General features: G+C 45.0%; 1 protein-coding gene across 1 annotated transcript in view; it reads right to left on the bottom strand.

Annotated features, from left to right (window-relative positions):
• Positions 1–26540, bottom strand: part of LOC110490083 (protocadherin Fat 4) — a 50538-nt gene extending 23998 nt beyond the window's left edge. Inside the window, exons 1-3 of the mRNA XM_036945537.1 lie at positions 26157–26540; positions 24813–25065; positions 24013–24360 (exon numbers count right to left, since the gene is read on the bottom strand). Coding sequence (XP_036801432.1) covers positions 24013–24360; positions 24813–25065; positions 26157–26240 — 685 coding nt within the window. The 5' untranslated portion in view covers positions 26241–26540. The remainder of the gene's footprint in view (positions 1–24012; positions 24361–24812; positions 25066–26156) is intronic.
• Between the last annotated feature and the right edge of the window lie 181 nt (positions 26541–26721).

The raw sequence follows: 26721 nt of genomic DNA on the forward strand, positions 1-26721 counted from the left end.
TGGCGGACTGAAATAGTATCGAATAGTCCTCGCCATATGCAACTGTTCAGGGAAGTCAGGAACCAATACACGCAGTCAGTCAGGAAAGTAAAGGCTAGCTTTTTCAAGCAGAAATTTGCATCCTGAAGCTCTAACTCACCGATAAATCCATGATAATCGAAAATTTCAATAAGCATTTCTCAACGGCTGGCCATGCCTTCCTCCTGGCTACTCTAACCCTGGCCAACAGCTCCACCCCCCCCGCAGCTACTCGCCCAAGCCTTCCCAGCTTCTCCTTCACCCAAATCCAGATAGCAGATGTTCTGAAAAAGCAGCAAAACCTGGACCCATACACATCAGCTGGGCTAGACAATCTGGACCCTCTCTTTCTAAAACTATCCGCCGCCATTGTTGCAACCCCTATTACCTGTTCAACCTCTCTTTCGTATCGTCCGGGATCCCTAAAGATTGGAAAGCTGCCGCGGTTATCCCCCTCTTCAAAGGGGGTGACACCCTAGACCCAAACTGTTACAGACCTATATCCATCATGCCATGCCTATCTAAAGTCTTCGAAAGCCAAGTTAATAAACAGATCACTGACCACTTCGAATCCCACCGTACCTTCTCCGCTGTGCAATCTGATTTCCGAGCCGGTCATGGGTGCACCTCAGCCACACTCAAGGTACTAAACGATATCATAGCCACCATCGATAAAAGACAGTACTGCGCAGCCGTCTTCATCGACCTGGCCAAGGCTTTCGACTCTGTCAATCACCGTATTCTTATCGGCAGACTCAACAGTAGCCTTGATTTGTCTAATGACTGCCTCACCTGGTTCACCAACTACTTTGCAGACAGAGTTCAGTGTGTCAAATCGGAGGGCATGTTGTCCGGACCTCTGGCAGTCTCTATGGGGGTACCACAAGGTTCAATTCTCGGGCTGACTCTTTCCTCTGTATATATCAATGATGTCGCTCTTGCTGCGGGCGATACCCTGATCCACCTCTATGCAGACAACAACATTCGGTATACTTCTGGCCCTTCCTTGGACACTGTGCTAACTAACCTCCAAAAGAGCTCCAATGCCATACAACACTCCTTCTGTGGCATCCAACTGCTCTTAAACGCTAATAAAACCAAAGGCATGCTTTTCAACCGTTCGCTGCCCGCACCCGCCTGCCCGACTAGCATCACCACCCTGGACGGTTCCGACAAAGAAAATGTGGACAACTATAAATACCTAGGTGTCTGGTTAAACTGTAAACTCTCCTTCCAGACTCATATTAATCATCTCCAATCCAAAATCAAATCTAGAATCGTCTTTCTATTTCGCAATAAAGCCTCCTTCACTCATGCCGCCAAACTTACCCTAGTAAAACTGACTATCCTACCAATCCTCGAATTTGACGATGCCATCTACAAAATAGCTTCCAATACTCTACTCAGCAAACTGGATCCAGTCTATCACAGTGCCATCCATTTTGTTACCAAATCACCTTATACCACCCACCACTGCGACCTGTATGCTCTAGTCGGCTGGCCCTCGCTACATATTCATCGCCAGACCCACTGGCTCCAGGTCATCTATAAGTCTATGCTAGGTAAATCTCTGCCTTACCTCAGTTCACTGGTCACGATAACAACACCCACCCGTAGCACACGTTCCAGAAGGTAAATCTCACTGATCATCCCCAAAGCCAACACCTCATTTGGCCACCTTTCCTTCCAGTTCTCTGCTACCAGTGACTGGAACGAATTGCAAAAATCGCTGAAGTTGGAGACTTTTATTTCCCTCACCAACTTTAAACATTAGCTATCTGAGCAACTCACTGATCGCTGCAGCTGTACATAGTCCCATCTGTAATTAGCCTACCCAATCTACCTACCTTATCTCCATACTGTTTTTATTTGATTTACTTTTCTGCTCTTTTGCACACCAGTATCTCTACTTGCACATCATCATCTGCTCATTTATCACTCCAGGGTTAATCTTCTAAATTGTAATTATTCGCTACTATGGCCTATTTATTGCCTACCTCCTCAAGCCTTTTGCACACACTGTATATAGACTTTCTTTTTTTCTACTGTGTCATTGACTTGTTTATTGTGTTATTGGCTTGTTTATTGTTTACTAGATGTGTAACTCTGTGTTGTCTGTGTCACACTGCTTTGCTTTATGTTGGCCAGGTCACAGTTGTGAATGAGAACTTGTTCTCAACTAGCCTACCTGGTTAAATAAAGGTGAAATACATTTTTTTATAAAAAATGTCCATTTGGTGATGTTTTTCAATGTTGAATCTTATTGCAAATGTACTGTCCATTTGCAATATGTTTCAATGGGCATTTATCATCACAAATTTGACATGCTCAAAATACTGCAGAAGTGCAAAATTGACTGGCACGATGAACTCGGGATGGCCGGGCAGTTATAGTGGTTCCTCTCCATCGCTCGATGGTGACGATTTTTTGAAAAACATCCAAAATGACCACGGGCACGGGCGGGGGTTGCTCCCTACCCAACCATGGACCCCTTGCACCCCACCAAAAGGCTTTTTTTTTACTATAAAAAAATGTGCTCCTGGTAACCCGTTCCAATTACCAGGCGCCAGGCTGTCCATTTGCAAAATGTTTCAATGGGCATTTACCATCACGAATTTGTCATGCTCAAAAAAACTGCAGGAATGCGAAATTGACTGGCCCGATGAACTCGGGATGGCCGGGGAGTGATTCTGGTTCCTCTCCATCGCTCGTTGGTGTTGATTTCAGAATGTCATTTTGGTGATGGTTCATCACTGTTTAACCTTTTGCGTGTAGGGGGCAGTATTTTTGTTTTTCTCAAACATTTTTACCCATTTGAAACGGCCTATTTCTCAGCCCCAGAAACGAGAATATGTATATAATTGTCCGATTAGGATAGAAAACACCTTAAAGTTTCCAAAACTGTAAAAATATTGTCTGTGAGTTTAACAGAACTGATATTGCAGGCAAAAACCTGAGGAAAATCCAATCAGGAAGTGCCTCTTATTTTGAAACCCTTCTGTTCCTATGCATGCCTATCCTCCATTTAAAGGGATATCAACCAGATTCCTTTTTCTATGGCTTCCCTAAGGTGTCAACAGTCTTTAGACAGTTTCAGGCTTTTATTTTGAAAAATGAGTGTGAAAGATCACATTGCGTAAGTGGATAGGTGGAAGCTCTCAGAGTGAGTTTTGCGCTACAGAGTAAAGCGGCCATTGTTTCTCCCGGTGTTATTGAAAAACCTACACACCCAGTTGATATATTATCGAAAATATATTTTCAAAACAACCTGAGGATTGATTATAAAAAACGTTTGACATGTTTCTGTGGACATTATGGATACTATTTGGAATTTCCTGTGGATTTCTGAACATAACGCGACAAACAAACTGAGGTATTTTGGGTATAAAAACAATCTTTATGGAACAAAAGGAACATTTGTTGTGTAACTGGGAGTCTCGTGAGTGAAAACATCCGAAGATCATCAAAGGTAAACGGTTCATTTGATTGCTTTTCTGATTTTCGTGACCAAGCTTCCTGATGCTAAGTGTACATAATGTTATGTTTGCTATCGATAAACTTACACAAACGCTTGGATTGCTTTCGCTGTAAAGTATAATTTCAAAATCTGAGATATTGTGTTTTGCAATATTGCACCTGTGATTTCAAGAATATTTTTTAGTAATATTATTTGACTACGGCGCTATGCTATTCAGCGATTGCTGACGAAAATTATCCCGGGATGGGTAGCGCCAAGAATTTTTAAACATATTGCAAATGGACAAAAGTCAGCCAGCAAGTCACCATCCATCAGTCAATTAGATATCATTCTGACACCAAACTGACACCACACCCACTTTTTCCAACTTGTTTAGAAGCCAACTATCACATATTTCAGAGCAGGCCCAAAATTCACAGCGCCTTCTGTTTAAACCATAATAAAAACATAAAACACTTAAGTTACATTCTAGCTGCGGGTTCAGTTCTGACATAATGTGATATCAAATAAGAGTATCAGTAGGCCTAGCTGAGGCGACCTCGAATCCCAAGTTTCGGCTCGATAGGTCATTTGGAACCCGAGCAGCGACCTTAATTGGTGCTGAAAATCCATATTTTCCGGGCGTTACTATGGGGTCCTTGAATGAGCTATCGGACAGAAACGTTTGGGGTCCGTCTCTGTGGGCCGAGGCGGTTTCAATGCACCTAGTCTTGCGCCTCTGGGACATTTCTAAATGTCGTCATTTTCGTGATGGTCAAAATGAATTGAAGCTATTGCAAATGTACGAGGCTGTTTCTCGGTCTGAGAACCTTCTAGAGCCACATACCTCACCGTGCACTATTGACTTGAACTCTAGAACAGGTTTCTAAAGTTTCAGAGCTCTAGGTCTGACGGTTCTTTGATAGTTCAAACTATTGCAGGCTCTGTGTGGCTGTAAGCCCCACACTGTGTCACTCCATCCTGGCTGTGTGTGTGAGATTTTCTTGGAAATCTGATGGGAGAAATGACTGATTTACAGTTCATGAGGGTTGCCTAATCACACACATGAAGTTTTGGAAAGATCTGACCTTTTTAACTCTTCGAAACAGCCCCTATGACCCCAATTTAAGGCGCTTCCAGTTGACACAGGAAGCTGAAAGTGAATAAATATCCTCCTTGGCATAGGCTCTTATAGAATATTGAGTTTTAAGTCTTTACATTAAGAACTGACTGATTTACAGAGGTTGAATGAGTGTGTGTGATTTTAAAAAATCACAAATTTCGCAGAGCTCCGAAACCCACCTTAACAGATTCGTCTGAACACGCTGCAACTGGATCTGTAACTTTTTGGGGGAAAAAACACATTTCTTTGAGCATCACCAATTGTACAATGTACGATTCCTCTTAAATTATGATAGATAAATGGCTGTGACTTTTTTTCCTGACACTGTAGGTTCAAGTACTTTGATGTGAAGTGGTCAAATTAGTGCTCTATTTTCGTTTTTGACCTTTAATCCCAGAAAAATGGCCTTAACTCAAAAAGCGTTGAGACCTTGACGCCATCTTTTTCGGGGCTGACAGCCCATTAGTCCAAACCTATGCTCACTAAGTTTCTTCTTCGAAGTCTTATCTGTTTAGGAGAAATGGCCATTTCGTGATTGGTGATGTTTTGTACATTTGCAATATGATTCCATTCGCCATCTGGTGGAATTTACCGGGACAGCAGAAAAATGACAAAAATTTGAACATTTTATAAAACGGAAACCGAATGTCAGAGAGACTTTGTTCGATGACTTCCCGGAAGATCTGGCCCCGGTGCACGGCCAGTCGCCATTGGCTTATTTTACAAACATTCGCGGACATCTAGTAATGGACCGTACATTTGCAATATGGAGTTTCTCATTGATCATTCAGCAAATGCCAAAATGTGACCTTCATGTATAGAAGGGATTACACATATAGTAAAATATGTAACCATACTAAAAGAAGCTGTACACAGACAACACAGTTCAGAGAAAGCAGTGGAACTACTCCAGGAATTCAATCCACTGGACAAGTAATCCCACCAACATCTTGGATAGTGCATCATTCTGCTTCTCAATCCTTTATCTCATTGGATCAATTAACGTTCACTGGATAAAACAGAACTCAACTGGACAAGACTGAACGTAATTCCCTTGGACAAACTCCAGGACCAGCATCACCATTACCTTCTAACTGGTCAGTGTCTCTATTTCACAATAAAAATGAGGCTGGTCTTTGTTCAATTGGGACTATTCGCGGTTTGTTTGGATCTTTGGATCCTGGGGTTGGTTGAATAAAAAAGCATCCTCTAGGATCAGTCCATCCGGTACTGGAAGTGCATTCCTCAAACTCAACTACTCTATTGTTCCCTCAAACTCTGTCTCGAGATTAGGAATGGATCTAAAATTATATCAAATTGTATTTGTCACATGATGCGAATACAACAGGTGTCGACCAGAACGGCTTACTTACAAGTCCTTAATTAACCAACAATGCAGTTTTAAGATTTTTTTTTTTAAATAACAAATAATTAAGGAGCAACAATAAAATAACAGTAGCGAGGCTATAAACAGGGGGTACCAGTACAGAGGGAATGTGTGGGGGCACCGGTTAGTTGAGGTAATATGTACATGTAGGTAGAGGTAAATTGACAATGCATGGATACTAAACAGAGAGTGGCAGCAGTGTAAAAATGGGGTGGTGGGGACAATGCAAATAGCCCGGGTAGCCATTTGATTAACTGTTCAGGGGGTAGAAGCTGTTAAGAAGCCTTTTGGACCTAGACTTGGCGCTCTGGGACCGCTTGCCGTGTGGGAGCAAGGAGAACAGTCTATGGCTAGGGTGGCTGGAGTCCTTGGAAATGTTTAGGGTCTTCCTCTGACACCGCCTGGTATAGATGTCCTGGATGGCTGGAAGCTTGGCCTCTATGATGTACTGAACAGTACGCACTACCCTCTGTAGTGTAATGCGGTCGGAGGCCGAGCATGTACCATACCAGGCAGTGATGTAACCAGTCAGGATGCTCTCGATGGTGCAGCTGTAGAACTTTTAGAAGATCTGAGGACCCATGCCAAATCTTTTCAGTCCCCTGAGGGGGAATAGGCATTGTCATTCCCTCTTCACGACTGTCTTGGTGTATTTGGACCATGATAGGTAGTTGATGATGTGGACACCAAGGAACTTGAAGCTCTCAACCTGCTCCACTACAGCCTCGTCGATGAGAATAGGGGCATGCTCGGTTCTCCTTTTCCTGTAGTCCACAATCATCTCCTTTGTCTTGATCACATTGAGGGAAAGGTTGTTGTCCTGGCACCACACTGCCAGGTCTCTGACCTCATCCCTACAGACTGTCTCATCATTGTCAGTGATCAGGCTTACCACTGCTGTGTCGTCGGTAAATTTAATGATGGTGTTGAGTGTCGTGCTTGGCCTTGCAGTCATGGGTGAATAGGGAGTACAGGAGGGGTCTGAGCACGCACCCCTTAGGGGCCCCTGAGTTGAGGATCAACGAGGCAGATGTGTTGTTACCTACCCTTACCACCTGGGGGCTGCCCGTCAGGAAGCCTTGGATCCAGTTGCAAAGTCGGAAGTTTACATACACCTTGGCCAAACACATTTAAAATCAGTTTTCACAATTCCTGACATTTAATCCTAATAAAAACTCACTGTCTTAGGTCCGTTAGGATCACCACTTTATTTTAAGAATGTGAAATGTCAGAATAATAGTAGAGAAAATTATTTATTTCAGCTTTTATTTCTTTCATCACATTCCCAGTTGGTCAGAAGTTTACATACACACAATTAGTATTTGGCAGCATTGCCTTTAAATTGTTTAACTTGGGTCAAACGTTTTGGGTAGCCTTCCACAAGCTTCCCACAATAAGTTGGGTGAATTTTGGCCCATTCCGCCTGACAGAGCGGGTGTAACGGAGTCAGGTTTGAAGGCCTCCTTGCTCGCATATGCTTTTTCAGTTCTGCCCACAAATGTTCTATAGGATTGAATTCAGAGCTTAGTGATGGCCACTCCAATACCTTGACTTTGTTGTCCTTAAGCCATTTTGCCACAACTTTGGAAGTATGCTTGGGGTCATTGTCCATTTGGAAGACCCATTCGCGACCAAGCCTTAATTTGTCTTGTCTGATGTCTTGAGATGTTGCTTCAATATATCCACAGAATTTTTCATCCTCATGATGCCATAATGTTTTTGGAGAAATGCACCAGGCCGTCCTGCAGCAAAGCACCCCCACAACATGAGGCTGCCACCCCCATGCTTCACGGTTGGGATGGTGTTCTCCGGCTTGCAAGTCTCCCCGATTTTCCTCCAAACATAATGATTGTCATTATGGCCAAACAGTTCTATTTTTGTTTCATCAGACCAGAGGACATTTCTCCAAAAATTCTGATCTTTGTCCCCATGTGCAGTTGCTAAGTGTAATCTGTTTTTTTATGCCAATTTTGGAGCAGTGGCTTCTTCCTTGCTGAGCCGCCTTTCAGGTTATGTCTTTGTAGGACTCGTTTTACTGTGGATATAGATACTTTTGTACCTGTTTCCTCCAGCATCTTGACAAGGTCCTTTGCTGTTGTTCTGGGATTGATTTGCACTTTTCGCACCAAAGTACGATTATCTCTAGGAGACAGAGCGCATCTTCTTCCTGAGCGGTATGACGGCTGCGTGGTCCCAGGGTGTTTATTCTTGCGTACTATTGTTTGTACAGATGAATGTAGTTCCTTCAGGCGTTTGGAAATTGCTCCAAAGGATGAACCAGACTTGTTGAGGTCTACAATTTTTTTCTGAGGTCTTGGCTGATTTATTTAGATTTTCCCATGATGTCAAGCAAAGAGGCACTGAGTTTGAAGGCATGCCTTGAAATACATTCACAGGTACACCTCCAATTGACTCAAATGATGTCAATTAGCCTATCAGAAGCTTCTAAAGCCATGACATCATTTTCTGGAATTTTACAAGCTGTTTAAAGGCACAGTCAACTTAGTGTATGTAAACTTCTGACCCATTGGAATTGTGATACAGTGAATTATAATGAAATAAAATAATCTGTCTGCAAACAATTGTTGGAAAAATGACTTGTGTCATGTACAAAGTAAATGTCCTAACTGACTTGCCAAAACTATAGTTTGTTAACAAGGAATTTGCAGAGTGGTTGAAAAACAAGTTTTAATGACTCCAACATAAGTGTATGTAAACCTCCGACTTCAACTGTAGGTGTTTAGTCCCAGGGTCCTCCCGAGTGGTGCTGCGGTCTAAGGCACTGCATCTCAGTGCAAGAACGTCACAGTGCTAGAGGTGTCACTATAGACCCTGGTTCAATTCCATGCTATATCACAACCGCCCGTAATTGGGAGTCCCATAGGGTGGCGCACAATTGGCCCAGCATCGTTAGGGTTTGACCGGGGTAGGCCTTCATTGCAAATAAGAAATTGTTCTTAACTGACTTGCCTCGTTAAATAAAAAAGTAGTGATGAGTTTTGAAGGCACTATGGTGTTGAACTGAGCTGTAGTCAATGAATAGCATTCTCATGTAATTGTTATTTTTGTTCAGGTGGGAAAGGGCAGTGTGGAGTGCAATAGAGATTGCATCATCTGTGGATCTGTTAGGGCGGTATTCAAATTGCAGTCGGTCAAGGGTCTCTGGGATAATGGTATTGATGTGAGCCATGACCAGCCTTTCAAAGCACTTCATGGCTACAGATGTCATTGCGCCGGGTCGGTAGTCATTTAGGCAGGTTACCTTAGGGTTCTTGGAAACAGCGACTATGGTGGTCTGCTTGAAACATGTTGGTATTACAGACTCAGTCAGGGACAGGTTGAAAATGTCAGTGAAGACGCTTGCCAGTTGGTCATCACATGCTCTGAGTTACACGTCCTGGTAATCCGTCTGGCCCTGCGGCCTTGTGAATGTTGACCTGTTTAAAGGTCTTACATTGGCTACGGAGAGCGTGATCACAGTCATCAGGAACAGCAATTAGGATCTGTGCCGCTCTTTCTCAATTGTACGCCGTATAGCAACTTGACCTAAAGGGCTGTCCTTGACACCTTCAAGTGGCTGTCCAGTGTGAGGAAACACTCTCTGTCCTGCTATATGTGTTACAATTCATCACTTCTATCTAACACCTTCAATGACCAGACTAATCTGGAGGAACTGTCCATTATGAACTATAGGCTTTCAGTCATGGCACGCGGCGCATTGGGAGGGATCCCTCTTTTAAAGAAACACAAATTTGACAGCTGTACACAGGATTTGCTTTGTAGGATAGTAAATATGTCACAGTCATTGATGACCCTGGACTTTGAATCAGGGGGTATAGTCATTTTGAAACACCAAAACTGCTCTGACACAAATGGAACTGTTCTTGTCTCCAAGGTGTTTCTTTACTTCCCTAATGCATGCTGTTTGGATAATGATGGATTTAAATGCTTTGATAACATATCACTTCTCTATTTGGCTGGTATTGATGAGCCACAGACACAGCTGCTGCAATATGGTATCAGCAGATTGGATAATTTCTTTCGACAAGAAAAGCATTTATTTTGTGTCTGTGAAATTATATTTGAACTACTGATCACACAACTTGATGTAAGTCACCATAACACATGAAAACTACTCAACGTCGTTATCAAATCAAATCAAATTTGTAATTGTCACATACACATGGTTAGCAGATGTTAATGCGAGTGTAGCGAAATGCTTGTGCTTCTAGTTCCGACAATGCAGTAATAACCAACAAGTAATCTAACTAACAATTCCAAAACTACTGTCTTATAAACAGTGTAAGGGGATAAAGAATATGTACATAAGGATATATGAATGAGTGATGGTACAGAGCAGCATAGGCAGGATACAGTAGATGGTATCGAGTACAGTATATACATGAGGTGAGTATGTAAACAAAGTGGCATAGTTAGTGGCTAGTGATACATGTATTACATAAGGATGCAGTAGATGGTATCGAGTACAGTATATACATATGAGATGAGTAATGTAGGGTATGTAAACATTATTAAGTAGCATTGTTTAAAGTGGCTAGTGATATATTTTACATCAATTTCCATCAATTCACATTATTAAAGTGGCTGGAGTTGAGTCAGTGTGTTGGCAGCAGCCACTCAATGTTAGTGGTGGCTGTTTAACAGTCTGATGGCCTTGAGATAGAAGCTGTTTTTCAGTCTCTTGGTCCCTGCTTTGATGCACCTGTACTGACCTCGCCTTCTGGATGATAGCGGGGTGAACAGGCAGTGGCTCGGGTGGTTGTTGTCTTTGAAGATCTTTATGGCCTTCCTGTGACATTGGGTGGTGTAGGTGTCCTGGAGGGCAGGTAGTTTGCCCCCGGTGATGCGTTGTGCAGACCTTACTACCCTCTGGAGAGCCTTACGGTTGTGGGCGGAGCAGTTGCCGTACCAGGCGGTGATACAGCCCGCCAGGATGCTCTCGATTGTGCATCTGTAGAAGTTTGTGAGTGCTTTTGGTGACAAACCAAATTTCTTCAGACTCCTGAGGTTGAAGAGGCGCTGCTACGCCTTCTTCATGATGCTGTCTGTGTGAGTGGACCAATTCAGTTTGTCTGTGATGTGTATGCCGAGGAACTTAAAACTTGCTACCCTCTCTACTACTGTTCCATCGATGTGGATAGGGGGGTGTTCCCTCTGCTGTTTCCTGAAGTCCACAATCATCTCCTTAGTTTTGTTGACGTTGAGTGTGAGGTTATTTTCCTGACACCACACTCCGAGGGCCCTCACCTCCTCACTGTTGTGTCATCCGCAAACTTGATGATTGAGTTGGAGGCGTGCGTGGCCACGCAGTCGTGGGTGAACAGGGAGTACAGGAGAGGGCTCAGAACACACCCTTGTGGGTCCCCAGTGTTGAGGATCAGCGGGGTGGAGATGTTGTTGCCTACCCTCACCACCTGGGGGCGGCCCGTCAGGAAGTCCAGTACCCAGTTGCACAGGGCGGGGTCGAGACCCAGGTTCTCGAGCTTGATGACGAGCTTGGAGGGTACTATGGTGTTGAATGCCGAGCTGTAGTCGATGAACAGCATTCTCACATAGGTATTAGGGCAGTGTGCAGTGTGGTTGAGATTGCATCGTCTGTGGACCTATTTGGGCGGTAAGCAAATTGGAGTGGGTCTAGGGTGTCGGGTAGGGTCGAGGTGATATGGTCCTTGACTAGTCTCTCAAAGCACTTCATGATGACGGGAGTGAGTGCTACGGGGCGGTAGTCGTTTAGCTCAGTTACCTTAGCTTTCTTGGGAACAGGAACAATGGTGGCCCTCTTGAAGCATGTGGGAACAGCAGACTGGTATAGGGATTGATTGAATATGTCCGTAAACACACCGGCCAGCTGGTCTGCGCATGCTCTGAGGGCGCGGCTGGGGATGCCGTCTGGGCCTGCAGCCTTGCGAGGGTTAACACGTTTAAATGTCTTACTCACCTCGGCTGCAGTGAAGGAGAGTCCGCATGTTTTCGTTGCAGGCCGTGTCAGTGGCACTGTATTGTCCTCAAAGCGGGCAAAAAAGTTATTTAGTCTGCCTGGGAGCAGGACATCCTGGTCCGTGACTGGGCTGGATTTCTTCTTGTAGTCCGTGATTGACTGTAGACCCTGCCACATGCCTCTTGTGTCTGAGCCGTTGAATTGAGATTCTACTTCGTCTCTGTACTGACGCTTAGCTTGTTTGATAGCCTTGCGGAGGGAATAGCTGCACTGTTTGTATTCGTCATGTTACCAGTTACCTTGCCCTGATTAAAAGCAGTGGTTCGCGCTTTCAGTTTCACGCGAATGCTGCCATCAATCCACGTTTCTGGTTAGGGAATGTTTTAATCATTGCTATGGGATCTTCAACGCACGTTCTAATGAACTCGCACACCGAATCAGCATATTCGTCAATATTGTTATCTGACGCAATACGAAACATGTCCCAGTCCACGTGATGGAAGCAGTCTTGGAGTGTGGAGTCAGCTTGGTCGGACCAGCGTTGGACAGACCTCAGCGTGGGAGCCTCTTGTTTTAGTTTCTGTCTGTAGGCAGGGATCAACAAAATGGAGTCGTGGTCAGCTTTTCCGAAAGGAGGGCGGGGCAGGGCCTTATATGCGTCGCGGAAGTTAGAGTAACAATGATCCAAGGTTTTTCCACCCCTGGTTGCGCAATCAATATGCTGATAAAATTTTGTGAGTCTTGTTTTCAGATTAGCCTTGTTAAAATCTCCAGCAACAATGAATGCAGCCTCCGGATAAATGGATTCCAGTTTGCAAAGAGTCAAAAAAAGTACGTTCAGAGCCATCGATGTGTCTGCTTGGGGGGGGATATATACGGCTGTGATTATAATCGAAGAGAATTCTCTTGGTAGATAATGCGGTCTACATTTGATTGTGAGGAATTCTAAATCAGGTGAACAGAAGGATTTGAGTTCCTGTATGTTTCTTTCATCACACCATGTCTCGTTAGCCATAAGGCAAACGCCCCCGCCCCTCTTCTTACCAGAAATATGTTTGTTTCTGTCCTCGCGATGTGTGGAGAAACCCGCTGGCTGCACCGCCCCCGATAGCGTCTCTCCAGTGAGCCACGTTTCCGTGAAGCAAAGAATGTTACAGTCTCTGATGTCCCTCTGGAATGCTACCCTTGCTCGGATTTCATCAACCTTGTTGTCAAGAGACTGGACATTGGCGAGAAGGATGCTAGGGAGTGGTGCACGATGTGCCCGTCTCCGGAGTCTGACCAGAAGACCGCCTCGTTTCCCTCTTTTTCTGAGTCGTTTTTTTGGGTAGCTGCATGGGATCCATTCCGTTGTCCTGGGTGAAAGGCAGAACACAGGATCCCCGTCGCGAAAAACATATTCTTGGTCATACTGATGTTGAGTTGACGCTGATCTTATATTCAGTAGTTATTCTCGACTGTATGTAATGAAACCTAAGATGACCTGGGGTACTAATGTAAGAAATAACACGTAAAAAACAAAACACTGCATAGTTTCCTAGGAACGCGAAGCGAGGCGGCCATCTCTGTCGGCGCCGGAAGTACTGTTATTGAGAAACTGTCAGGGAGTCACTGGCAAGTTTGTCCTGGTGTTAATTCCAGCATTAATCCTAGCTTGATTCAGTTGTAGGATCTCACAGGCATCAGTTTCTGTTCATTCCGATGTTTACCCGGAGTTCCATTTGCTTTCTGACTTTCAAAAGAGTCATGTCATGTGGCTGAAGAGACTTCCTATGACTATTCTATTGCTTGATCTGGAACCTGGAACAGATGGAATTAGACATGAATGATATCTCCACTATTGTAAACTTCCCATTTAAAGGGATAATTCGGGATTCTGATCCCTTAGGCTTCATGCCCCAATCGTGATCTTTCAGGACTGCTGGAAGCCATTCCTCCAGTCGGTCATCAGCCTCACAGTCATAACGGCGCGTTTCCTGTGTGGGTCTGACTTTGCCACCAAGAAATTCTCCTCGCCAGAGTATTTTGACTTCCAGTCATGGTTCTCAGCAGAGTTGTGGATATGACTGACCTGAACAGTGCAGCTGAGGCATGTATATATTGATTGATCGGTTTGTTAAAACATGAACAACAGAACAATGACTTACCTAATACTTTCCTAGTAAATACCAGCTATCAATGGGTACTTACTTTCTGGTCCTTCGACAATTGGTAACTCTCTGTTAACTCTCCATTATTCCTGGACTTTTATTGTATAATTACCATTTTACCAGGGCCCTGACCAGCCTGAGGTACACTATACAGTGCATTCCAGACACCTGGACTTTTCCACATTTTGTTAGATTTGTTATTTATTTAATCCATTTTAGAATAAGAGTATCAGTCTACACACAATAACCCATAATGACAAAGTGAAAACAGGTTTAATTTATTTGAGCTAATTAAAAAAAATACAAAACATATATACCTTTATTACATAAGTATTCAGACCCTTTGCTATGAGACTTGAAATTGACCTCAGGTGTCACGTTCGCTGGAATAATTATTGGACCAAGCTGCAGCGCGATATGGTTTCCACATATTATTTATTAGAAACATACAAAGAAAGAACGAAACAAACAATGAACCGTAACTAAGAGGTGTAACATACACTAACTCAAAACAATATCCCATAAAACACAGGTGGAAAAAATGCTACTAAAATATGATCCCCAATCAGAGACAATGATAGCCAGCTGCCTCTAATTGGGAATCATACCAAACACCAACATAGAAAAACTAAACTAGAACCCCACATAGAAAATAATAATTAGAAAACCCCCCAGTCACGCCCTGACCTACTCTACCATAGAAAATAAGGGCTCTCTATGGTCAGGACGTGACAGTACCCCCCCCCCCCCAATGGTGCGAACTCCGGCCGCAAAACCAACCTGAAACCAAAAGGGAGGGTTGGTGGGGGGGGGGGGGGGGTGTCTAGTGTCGGCTCTGGTGTGGGGCGAAGTACCCGCTCATCCCGCCAGCATCGGGGGCGGCTCTGGTGTGGGACGAAGAACCTGCTCAGCTCGCGAATCCACCATATTTGGTGGCGGCTCTGGTGCGGGCTGAAGAACCTGCTTATCCAGCCATGGACCCAGGCTGAACACTGTGCTTGGACCTAGATGCAGAGGAAGGCGCCGGTCTTGGAGCTGGACTGGACGCCGTGTTTGAACTGGGCATCGGCGCAGAGGAAGGCTCCTGCCTTGGAGCTGGACTGGACGCCGTGTTTGAACTGGGCATCGGCGCAGAGGAAGGCTCCTGCCTTGGAGCTGGACTGGACGCCGTGTTTGAACTGGACATCGGCGCAGAGGAAGGCTCCTGCCTTGGAGATGGACTTCAGGGCGAGTGCGCTGAGCAGGCACAGGACGTACCGGACTGGGGAGGCGCCCTGGAGGCCTGGTGCGTGGAGCTGGCACAGGTCGACCTGGTGCGTATAGCCAGCATCAATGGTACCGGTTAGACGACACACCTCGCACGGCAAGTGTGAGGAGCTGGCACAGGTCGTACTGGGCAGTGAAGGCGCACTGGAGACCTACTGCGTATAGCCGCCATCAATTGTACCGGACCTTTTACACACTTCACACGGTGAGTACGAAGAGTTGGCACCGGTCGTACTGGGCAGTGAAAGCGCACTGGAGACTTGGTGCGTAGAGCTGGCACAGATGGTGCTTTTCAACGTGCCTGCGCTGCAGCATACTCCTTTCCACAACCTCTCTCCGGTATCTCTCATTACCTTCTTCTATCGACTCCCACACAGGCTCTGGCTCACTTCCCGGCTCTGCCGACCACCCCATGTGCCCCCACCCCAAAAAATTGGGCTGTCTTTTGGGCTTTCTCTTTGACCGCGAACCCCGGCGTCATCGCTGTCCTCCCTTCTCTCCTGTCGTCTGTTTCCACAGCAGGCTTTCGTGTCTTGCCAAGGCTTCTTACCTAGTCCAGGATATTCTCTCCTCGATCTCCTCCAAAGACCAGGATGCCATCTCCTCCCGGGCATGCTGCTTGGTCCCGTTGTGATGGGATATTCTGTCACGGTCGCTGGAATAATTATCGGACCAAGCTGTAGCGCGATATGGTTTCCACATATTACTTATTAGAAATGCACAAAACAACAAAGAAAGAACAAAACAAACAACGAACCGTAACAAAGAGGTGTAACATACACTAACTCAAAACAATATCCCATAAAACATAGGTGGAAACAATGCTACTTAAAAATGATCCCCGATTAGAGACAACGATAGCAAACACCAACATAGAAAAACTAAACTAGAACCCCACATAGAAAATAATAACTAGAAACCCCCCCAGTCATGCTCTGACCTACTCTACCACAGAAAATAAGGGCTCTCTATGGTCAGGACGTGACATTAGGTGCATCCTGTTTCCATTGATCATCCTTGATGTTTCTACAACTTGATTGGAGTCCATCTGTGGTAAATTCAATTGATTGGACATATTTTGGAAGGCACAGATCTGGTGAAGGGTACCAAAACATTTCTGCAGCATTGAAGGTCCCCAATAACACAGTGGCCTCCATCATTCTTAAAACTTGGAAGAAGTTTGGAACAACCAAGAGTCTTCCTAGAACTGGCCCCCAGGCCAAACGGGGCAATTGGGGGAGAAAGGCCTTAGTGAGGGAGGTGAACAAGCATCTGAAGGTCACTCTGATAGAGCTCAAGTGTTGCTCTGTGGAGATGGGAGAACCTTCCAGAAGGACAACCATCTCTGCAACACTCTACTAAATCAGGCCTTTATGGTAGAGTGGCCAGACGGAAGCCACTCCTCAGTAAAAGGCACTTGACAGCCCATTTTGAGTTCACCGAAAGGCACCTAAAGGACTCTGACCATGAGAAACAAGATTTGCTGGTCTGATGAAAACAATATTGACCTCTTTTTGGCCTGAATACCAAGCGTCACGTCTGGAGGAAACCTGGTAGCATCTTGCTGTGGGGATGTATTTCAGCGGCAGGGACTGGGAGACTAGTCAGGGTCGAGGGAAAGATGAACGGAGCAAACTACAGAGAGATCCTTGATGAAAACCTGTTACGGAGTGCTCAGGCCCTCAGACTGGGGTGAAGGTTCACCTTGCACCAGGACAACAACCCCAAGCACACAGCCAAGACAATGCAGGAGTGGCTTCTGGACAGCTCACTGAATGTCCTTGAGTGGCCCAGCCAGAGCCCGGACTTGAACGCGATTTTACATCTCTGGAGAGACCTGAAAATAGCTGTGTAGTGACACTCCCCATCCAACCTTGAGAGGAATGGGAGAAACTCTCCAAATACAGATGTACCAAGCTTGCAGCGTCATACCCAAGAATACTCGAGGATGTGATCGATGCCAAAGGTGTTTCAATAAAGTACTGAGAAAAGGGTCTGAATACTTATGTAAATGTGATCGTTTTGTATTTTTAATACATTTGCTAAAAATATATTTTTATTTAACCAGGTAGGCCAGTTGAGAACAAGGTCTCATTTACAACTGCTACCTGGCCAAGATAAAGCAAAGCAGTGCGACAAAAACAACAACAGAGTTACACAAACAAACGTACAGTCAATAACACAATAGAAAAGAAAAAAATCTTTGTACAGTGTGTGCAAATGAAAAATAGGGAGGTAGGTAATAAATAGGTCATAGAGGCAAAAATTTACCATTTAGCATTAACACTGGAGTGATAGATGTGCAGATGATGTGCAAGTAGAGATACTGGGGTGCAAAAGAGCAATAGGGTAAGTAATAATATGGGGATGAGGTAGTTGGGTGTGCTATTTACAGATGGGCTGTGTACAGGTACAGTGATTGGTAAGCTGCTCTGACAGCTGATGCTTAAAGTTAAAGGGAGAAAAGACTCCAGCTTCAGTGATTTTTGCAATTCGTTCCAGTCATTGGCAGCAGAGAACTGGAAGGAAAGGCGGCCAAAGTGTCGGCTTTGGGGATGACGAGTGAAATATACCTGCTGGAGCGGTTGCTACGGGTGGGTGTTGCTATGGTGACCAGTGAGCTGAGATAAGGTGGGGCTTTACCTCGCAAAGACATATACATGACCTGGAGCCAGTGGGTTTGGCGACGAATATGTTGTGAGGGCCAGCCAACGAGAGCATACAGGATGCAGTGGTGGGTAGTGTATGGGGCTTTGGTAACAAAACGATTGGCACTGTGATAGACTACATCCAATTTTCTGAGTAGAGTGTTGGAGGCTATTTTGTAAATTACATCATCGAAGTCAAGGATCGGGAGGATAGTCAGTTTTATGAGGGTATGTTTGGCAGCATGAGTGAAGGAGGCTTTGTTGCGAAATAGGAAGCCGATTATAGATTTAATTTTGGATTGGAGATGCTTAATGTGAGTCTGGAAGGAGAGTTTACAGTCTAACCAGACACCTAGATATTTGTAGTTGTCCACATATTCTAGGTCAGAACCGTCCAGAGTAGTGATGCTAGTTGGGCGGGAGGATGCGGGCAGCAATCGGTTGAAGAGCATGTACTTAGTTTTACTAGCATTGAAAAGCAGTTGGAGGCCAAGGAAGGAGTGTTGTATGGCGTTGAAGCTCGTCTGGAGGTTTGTTAGCACAGTGTCCAAAGAAGGGCAAGAAGTTTACAGAGTGGTGTCATCTGCGTAGAGGTGGAGCGACATCATTGATATATACAGAGAAAAGAGTCGGCCCGAGAAGTGAACCCTGTGGCACCCATATAGAGACTGCCAGAGGTCCGGACAACAGGCACTCCGATTTGACACACTGAACTCTGTCTGAGAGTAGTTGGTGAACCAGGCGAGGCAGTCATTTGAGAAGCCAAGGCTATTGAGTCTGCCGATGATTGCGAATGCTGTGATTGACAGAGTCGAAAGCCTCGGCCAGGTCGATGAAGACGGCTGCACAGTACGGTCTTTTATCGATGGCGGTTATGATATCTTTTAGGACCTTGAGCGTGGCTGAGGTGCACCCATGACCAGCTCGGAAACAAGATTGCATAGTGGAGAATATGGTATGGTGTGATTCGAAATGGTCAGTGATCTGTTCGTTAACTTTGCTTTCGAAGATTTTAGAAAGGCAGGGCAGGATGGATATAGGTCTATAACAGTTTGGGTCTAGAGTGTCTCCCCCTTTGAAGAGGGGGATGACCTTGGCAGCTTTTACATTTTTGGGGATCTCAGACGATACGAAAGAGAGGTTGAATAGGTTAGTAATAAGGGTTGCAACATTTTCGGCTGATCATTTTAGAAAGGGAGGGTCCAGATTGTCTAGCTCAGCTGATTTGTAGAGATCCAGATTTTGCAGCTCTTTCAGAACATCAGCTGTCTGGATTTGGGTGAAGGAGAAGCGGGGGCCTTGGACAAGCTGCTGCAGGGGGTGCTGAGATGTTGGCCGGGTTAGAGGTAGCCAAGTGCAAAGCTTGGTCAGCAGTAGAAAAATGCTTATTGAAATGATTGATTATCGTAGATTTATCGGTGGTGACAGTGTCTCCTATCCTCAGTGCAGTGGGCAGCTAGGAGGTGGTGCTCTTATTCTCCATGGACTTTACAGTGTCCCAATACATTTAGTATTTATTAGTGTTTATTAGTGTTACACAATGCAAATTTCTGCTTGAAAAAGCTAGCCTTAGCTTTCCTGACTGACTTGGTATATTGGTTCCTGACTTCCCTGAAAAGTTGCATATCGCGGGGGCTATTCAATGCTAATGCAGAACGCCACATGATGTTTTTGTGCTGGTCAAGGGCAGTCAACTCTGGGGTGAACCAAGGGCTATATCTGTTCTTAGTTCTACTTTTAAAAAAAAAAATTATTTATGGGGCATGCTTATTTAAGGTGGTGAGGAAAACACTTTTGAAGAGCAACCAGGCATCCTCTACTGACGGGATGAGGTCAATATCCTTCCAGGATACCCGGGCCAGGTTGATTAGGCCTGCTCGCTGAAGTGTTTTAGGGAGCGTTTGACAGTGATGAGGAGTGGTCGTTTGACCACGGACCCATTATGCACGCAGGAAATGAGGCAGTGATCGCTGAGATCCTGGTTGAAGACAGCAGAGGTGTATTTAAAGGGCAAGTTGGTCAGGATGATATCTAAGAGGGTGCCCATGGTTACAGATTTAGGGTTGTACCTGGTAGGTTCCTTGATCATTTGTGTGTGATTAAGGGCGTCTATCTTAGATTGTAGGTCGGCCGGGTTGACAAGCATGTCCAAGTTTAGGTCACCTAACAGTACGAACTCTGAAGATAGATCAGGGGCGATCAATTCACATATGGTGTCCAGGGCACAGCTGGGAGCTGAAGGGGTCTATAACAAGTGGCAACGGTGAGAGACTTGTTAAAAGTAGAAGCTCAAATTGTTTGGGCACAGAAATGGGATAGTATGACAGAACTCTGCAGGCTAACTCTGCCCCCTTTGGCCGTTCTATCTTGTCGGAAAATGTAGTTAGGGATGGAAATTTCAGGATTTTTGGTGGCCTTCCTAAGCCAGGATTCAGACACTGCTAGGACATCCGAGTTGGCGGAGTGTGCTAAAGTAGTGTATAAAACAAACTTAGAGAGGATGCTTCTAATGTTAACATGCATGAAACCAAGGCTTTTACGGTTACAGAAGTCAACAAATAAAAATGCCTGGGGAATGGGAGTGATGCTGGGGGCTGCAGGGCCTGGGTTAACCTCTACATCACCAGAGGAACAAAGGAGGAGTTGGATAAGATTACGGCTAAAGGCTATAAGAACTGGTCGTGTAGTGCGTCCGGAACAGAGAGTAAAAGGAGCAGTTTTCTGGACGTGGAAGAATAGATTCAAGGCATAATGTACAGACAAGGGTATGGTTGGATGGGAGTACAGTGGAGGTAAACCTATGCATTGAGTGACGATGAGAGAAGTTTTGTCTCTAGAGGCACCATTTAAGCCAGGTGAGGTCACCGCATGTGTGGGGGGGGTGGAACAAATGGGCTAAGGCATATTGAGCAGGGCTGGTGGCTCTTCAGTGAAATAAGACAAATCACTAACCAAAAAGGCAAAAGACAAGGTATATTGACATTAGGGAGAGGCATGTGTAGCTGAGTGATCATAGGGTGCAGCTAGGCGAGCTGGAGACACAGCGATTCAGAGAGCTAGCAGGTCGAGGCTAGCAGATAGGCCTTGGATATGTCGCAACGGAAGAGCCTGTTGAAACCCCCTCGGACGGTTACGTCGGCAGACCAGTCGCGATGGATCGACGGGAATTGACCTGGCTGAGGCTAACGGCTAGGTTAACGGTAATGATCGCTAGCAGTGGCTAACTGAGTAGTAGCTAGTTAGCTTCTGATGGGGGTTCTGGTTCTAATGTATAAAAATAGATCCATACCACATTGGGTGAGGCGGGTTGCAGGAGAGTATATTCAGTCCGTAGATGGAAAATGAGATTAAAAATATAAAAAATGTATACGATATATACACGGGACGGGACAAACAAAAGACTACTATGCCATCTTGGACTAAATTGAGATCCATACCACATTGGGTATTCCCGCCGAGGGGGTTTCAACAGATTGATGAAGAAAAAAATAATTTTAGAATAAGGCTGTAACGTAACAAAATGTGTTAAAAGTCAAGGGGTCCCAATGCACTGTATATGCAAAAGTATGTGGACATCCTTTCAAATGAGTGGATTCGACTATTTCAGCCACATCCGTTGCTTACAGGTGTATCAAATTGAGCACACAGCCATGCAATCTCTATAGACAAACATTGGCAGTAGAACAACCTTACTGAAGAGCTCAATGACTCAATGTGGCACCATTATAGGATGCCACCTTTCCAAGTCAGTTCATCAAATTTCTGCCCTGCTAAAGCTCCCCTGGTCAACTGTAAGTGCTGTTATTGTGAAGTGGAATTGTCTAGGAACAACGACGGCTCAGCTGAGAAGTGGTAGGCCACACAAGCTGAAGCGTGTAGCGTGTAAAAATTGCCTGTCCTGCAAAACTGACTACTGAGTTCCAAACTACCTCTGGAAGCAACGTCAGCATAAGAACTGTTCATCAGGAGCTTCATGAAATGGGTTTCCATGGCTGAGCAGCCACACACAAGCCTAAGATTACCATCATCATTGGATTCTAGAGCAGTGGAGACACGTTCTCTGGATTGATGAATCACGCTTCACAATCTGGCAGTCCGACGAACAACTCTGGAAATGCTACCTGCCCGAATCCAGTGCCAACTTTAAAGTTCGAGGGAGGAGGAATGGTCTGGGGCAGTTTTTCATGGTTTGGGCTAGGCCCCTTAGTTCCAAGTGAAGGGAAATCTTAACGCTACAGCATACACTGACATTCTAGATGATTCTGTGCTTCCAACTTTGTGGGAGGCCCTTTCCTGTTTCAGCATGACAATGCCCAGTGTAGGTCCATACAGAAATGGTTTGTTGAGATCGTTGTGTGGAAGAACTTGACTGGCCTGCACAGAGCCCTAACCTCAACCCCATTGAACACCTTTGGTATGAATTGGAACACCGACTGCGAGCCAGGCTTAACCGTCCAACATCAGTGCCCGACCTCACTAATGCTCTTGTGGTTGAATGGAAGCAAGTCCCCGCAGCCATGATCCAACATCTGGTGGAAAGCCTTCCCAGAAGAGTGGAGGCTATTATAGCAGCAAAGGGGGGATCAACTCCATATTAATGGCCATGATTTTGGAGATGTTCGACAAGCAGGATCCAAATTCTTTTGGTCATAAATTGAACCTTTATTTAACTAGGCAAGTCAGTTAAGAACAAATTCTTATTTACAATGACCGGCCAAAACACCGGACGACGCTGGGCCAATTGTGCGCCGCTCTATGGGACTCTCAATCATGGCTGGTTGTGATACAGCCTGGAATCGAACCAGGGTGTCTGTAGTGACGCCTCTAACACTGAGATGCAGTGCCTTAGACCACTGCGCCACTCGGGAGACCAAAGCCTGGCTGGACAACTAGGTCAGAGGACAGAGACATGTCCAGGTCTTTTTATGGAATGATGGAGAACCGGAGATTACATGTAAAAATTAAAATGGCATCCCCAGGTACTTGGAGACCAAATGTTCCATGGACGTGGGCTTTGTCCTGTTCCTCTGCTTATCCCTGGGCCTGCTCCTCTTCATGCTGTTGGTGCTGCTCCATCAGCTGGCCAGGGACTACCTGCTGGTCTTCTGCCACATCATCCATGGCTAGCTGGAGGAGGTTGTGTGGAGGCTGTGAGGAGTGGCAACCCCAGGGGGTGCTACCGCTACGATGGCTTTGCGTTGTACAGTGGGAGAAACGAGCGCTTGGTGATGGAGCAGCTGCTGCCGGGCCTCCATTCCTGTGTCTCTGTCTGTGGCACCCACCTAACCCTGTGTGTGCGGAGTCGTCACTACCTGCACAGTAACTGGTGTTCCCTGGAGCTGCGACTGGCCACCCTCCGTCTGCTGGTGGAGCACAGGGACATTCTCATCCTGGTCTTCCTGGAGGACATCCCATTTTGCCAGCTGTCTGCCTACTACTGGCTGACCAGGCTAGTTAGGACCTACCTGGACTGGCCCCAGGACCCAGGCCTGCAGCCTGCCTTCTGGGACTGCCTGAACCAGACCCCAGACAGTGACAGAACACACCCATATACTGATGCACTACCTGTAGGCCTACTGTATCATAACAGGGTCTATTTAGAATTTACAGACATGTTGCTTTTTACATTCTGTTCAGCATTACCTGTATTGTGTACTTTCTTTTTAAATCAACATTGTGTATACAGTATAATAATGGATTTTTAAAAATTTGTGTTGTTTTTGTTCTCTCTCACTCAAGAGATAGGTGTTTTATTAGTCATTTGCAATGAGCTCAACCACCGTTGAAATATTCATAGATCCGTGATCAAATGCCCAGGTTAATAATAATTGTGATTGATTTAACGTATAGAGTAGCGCCTGTTTTCAGCAGACAAGCCTTGATGTGGCTTTGATCGTGTGATGGGGCTGACTAGTAAATAAATAAATAGGACTCAAACTGGTAATGCCTTGTCTGTTTGATACCTAATAAACACAACATGTTAAGCATGTTGTTCCACACTCACCGTCATCCGCATCAGAGACATTGAGATCGAGGAAACAGGTTCCAACAGGGCTGTCCTCTGGTACAGAGACGGAGTAAGAGTCCAGTCTGAACACTGGAAGGTTATCGTTGACATCCAGCACATTAAAATAGACCCGGACTCTGCTGGCCCCTAAGTCCCCGTGCTTCACTACCACTGTCAGGATGTAGAGTCTCTGGGTTTCGTAGTCCAGGGAGCGTGACAACAGAAAGTCACCGGAGAGACGGCTGAGCAGGAACAGGCCCTCCCCGTCGTCCTCCGACACAGAGAAGATGGTGTTTGTCGATCCTTTGCTAGGCTCTCCTGCTTCCACGTTCCCCACTATCGTTCCTGTCAACACATGGAATTAGACAGTACAGTCAGGATGACATTCTCTGAATGGTCTGATGGTTTGGTAACTTACTATTACCAATGCTGGTTCCAATGGCTCAGTGGGGTTAAAGTATGGTGCTGGCAACACCAGTGTTGTGCGTTCATTCCCCACAATGTTTCATCATCACCATTCTCTAACATGAGGAAGGTGGAGCACCCCAGGAGGTATTTAATCCTCGAACTGAAGTAGGCAGGGGAGTTGGTGGAATTTCATTTAGAGCCATTTAAAAGAAATACTGAGCATTAACATCTACCAATAACTTCCTAAGCCGATCAGTCAGTAGGAGTCAGCCTGAAGACTTCGTAACTGAGGCATGTGACTCTGGATTTAAGAACAAACATGTATGAACAAGCTTAACTAATCAACATTTAAATATCTGACAGAAGGAAAGGGGTAAACACTGCTCTACCTGGTTGTGTGTCCTCTTTCACTTGAAAAGAATAGACAAGTTTGGAGAAGGACAGTGGTGTGAGACGTCTTTGTGGAGAATGTGTAGCGCCTGGCTTGCTGTTGCCATGCCAATGAGATCTCTGATACCAGGAGGACAGAGGGTGCCGCTGCACCAAGGTCATATTGGACCACTTCTCCTGGTTGCTGGCAGCTTGGCTAGCATCGGCCATATTGGAAAATGGCACTCCATATAAAAACATGAAGTTGACAACCTGTTAAAACAGACAAAGCACACCCCAATGGAGGCATTAGAGCGGTAACATTTGTGGCAATACAAAAAAAGTTCATTGCAAACAGTGTGTGACTTTATAAAAAATACAAAAAATCTTACAAAACATATTATATTAATGTCCAATATGCGTGGTTCAGTATTTTATATAGAAGCAAAAGAATAACTACTCCAGTGTGGATACCACTATATAATTAATGTTGATATTGAGTAACATTTTGAAGGACAAAACATCTATGGTAAACTGAAACCTACATCAACCGGAACAGACACTTCTTAGTCCCTCAGTCTGACACAAAGAGGAGAAAACAGCCTTTGTGGCATACCTTTTCTGAAGGCAGTAACATTATACTTTGAATTGGTGGCGCTGCACTTTAGCTGTTCCACTTCTTTCTCTATTTCTCGTTCACAGCACCAGAGACCAGTCTTGAATGTTTCATTCATCCCCTCCCCCGGGATCCTGCCTTTGACAGTCCCTATAATGCCAACCTGTTCTATTACTTCAGACAGAGTGAGAGGACTCTATAACTGTTTCTGTCTGCTGCTTTCTCAGTCTTTCAATTGGAAAACTTTTCTGTTTGAACAGGAGTTCATAGCCAGCCAACTTTTAAAAAAGTCCAACACAGCAGTTTTTATCTCAATATCAAATGACTTCTGGGTAACAATGAAGTACCTTACTGTAATTGTTTTCAATTCAAATGGTAAAAAATAAATGTGGAAATATATAAAGTACAGGAAATCACATTTTAGACTGCACTGCCCCTTTAGGGTGCATGGTTTATTTTTTTCCTCGTGAGAAATACGCATACATTGAAGAATAAAAAGACAAAACAATTGAAAAATTGTGGCACACTATTGGTCACTGACTGGAATTTGGAACCGACTCCAAAACTACAGTGGACTACAACTAGGCAATACAAGACTAGACTAGACTTTCAGGACCTCAGGTGAAGAATAGAGATCATATGAAAGCAGGTTGATTAAAACAGAAGATGTTATAGAATGCAAAATAACATGTAGGTCTATGGAACTCTTGAAAGTCCTGAATGATTGTCGTAATTCGAGGAAACTTACCATTAGATAAAAAAGGAAAGTTTTCCAATTGATTAATGATCCAGCAGTGTCCATTTTCGTGATCAAAGACACAATCTTAACCATTTGAGCGCAGTTACCTCTCCATTGGTGTTTTCACACGAGTGATGATAGTGAGAAAACCGCATGCATTTAGATCACATAAATGTTTCCAGGGGGTACGTCCGTGCTGGCGGCACTCATGTAGCCTAGTCAAATAGTTGGTCGCAGCACAGGCAAGGGGAAACTTGTTGGAGCCTATCGCGGGTGAAAAGAGCTAACAATGAGCCGAATGAGCTGTCACCTACAATTGAACGTCTGCCTGAACATGCTGACCACACCGGTCGCGTTACGTGCAAAGCGTTGCCAAATCAATTTACACATACATGTTAAGCTTCGAACACACCGACAGCTTCATTGCATTTTGGTACAACAGAATTACATTAATTTCCAATGAAACGCTGCGTTTCAAATCATACCAAATCAAATTGTATTAGTCACATGCACCTAATACAACAGATATACACCAAACAGTGAAATGCCTACTTAGGAGCCCCTAACCGACAGT

The sequence above is a fragment of the Oncorhynchus mykiss genome, chromosome 15 (assembly GCF_013265735.2).
Source record: "Oncorhynchus mykiss isolate Arlee chromosome 15, USDA_OmykA_1.1, whole genome shotgun sequence".
Taxonomy (NCBI): Eukaryota; Metazoa; Chordata; class Actinopteri; order Salmoniformes; family Salmonidae; genus Oncorhynchus; species Oncorhynchus mykiss.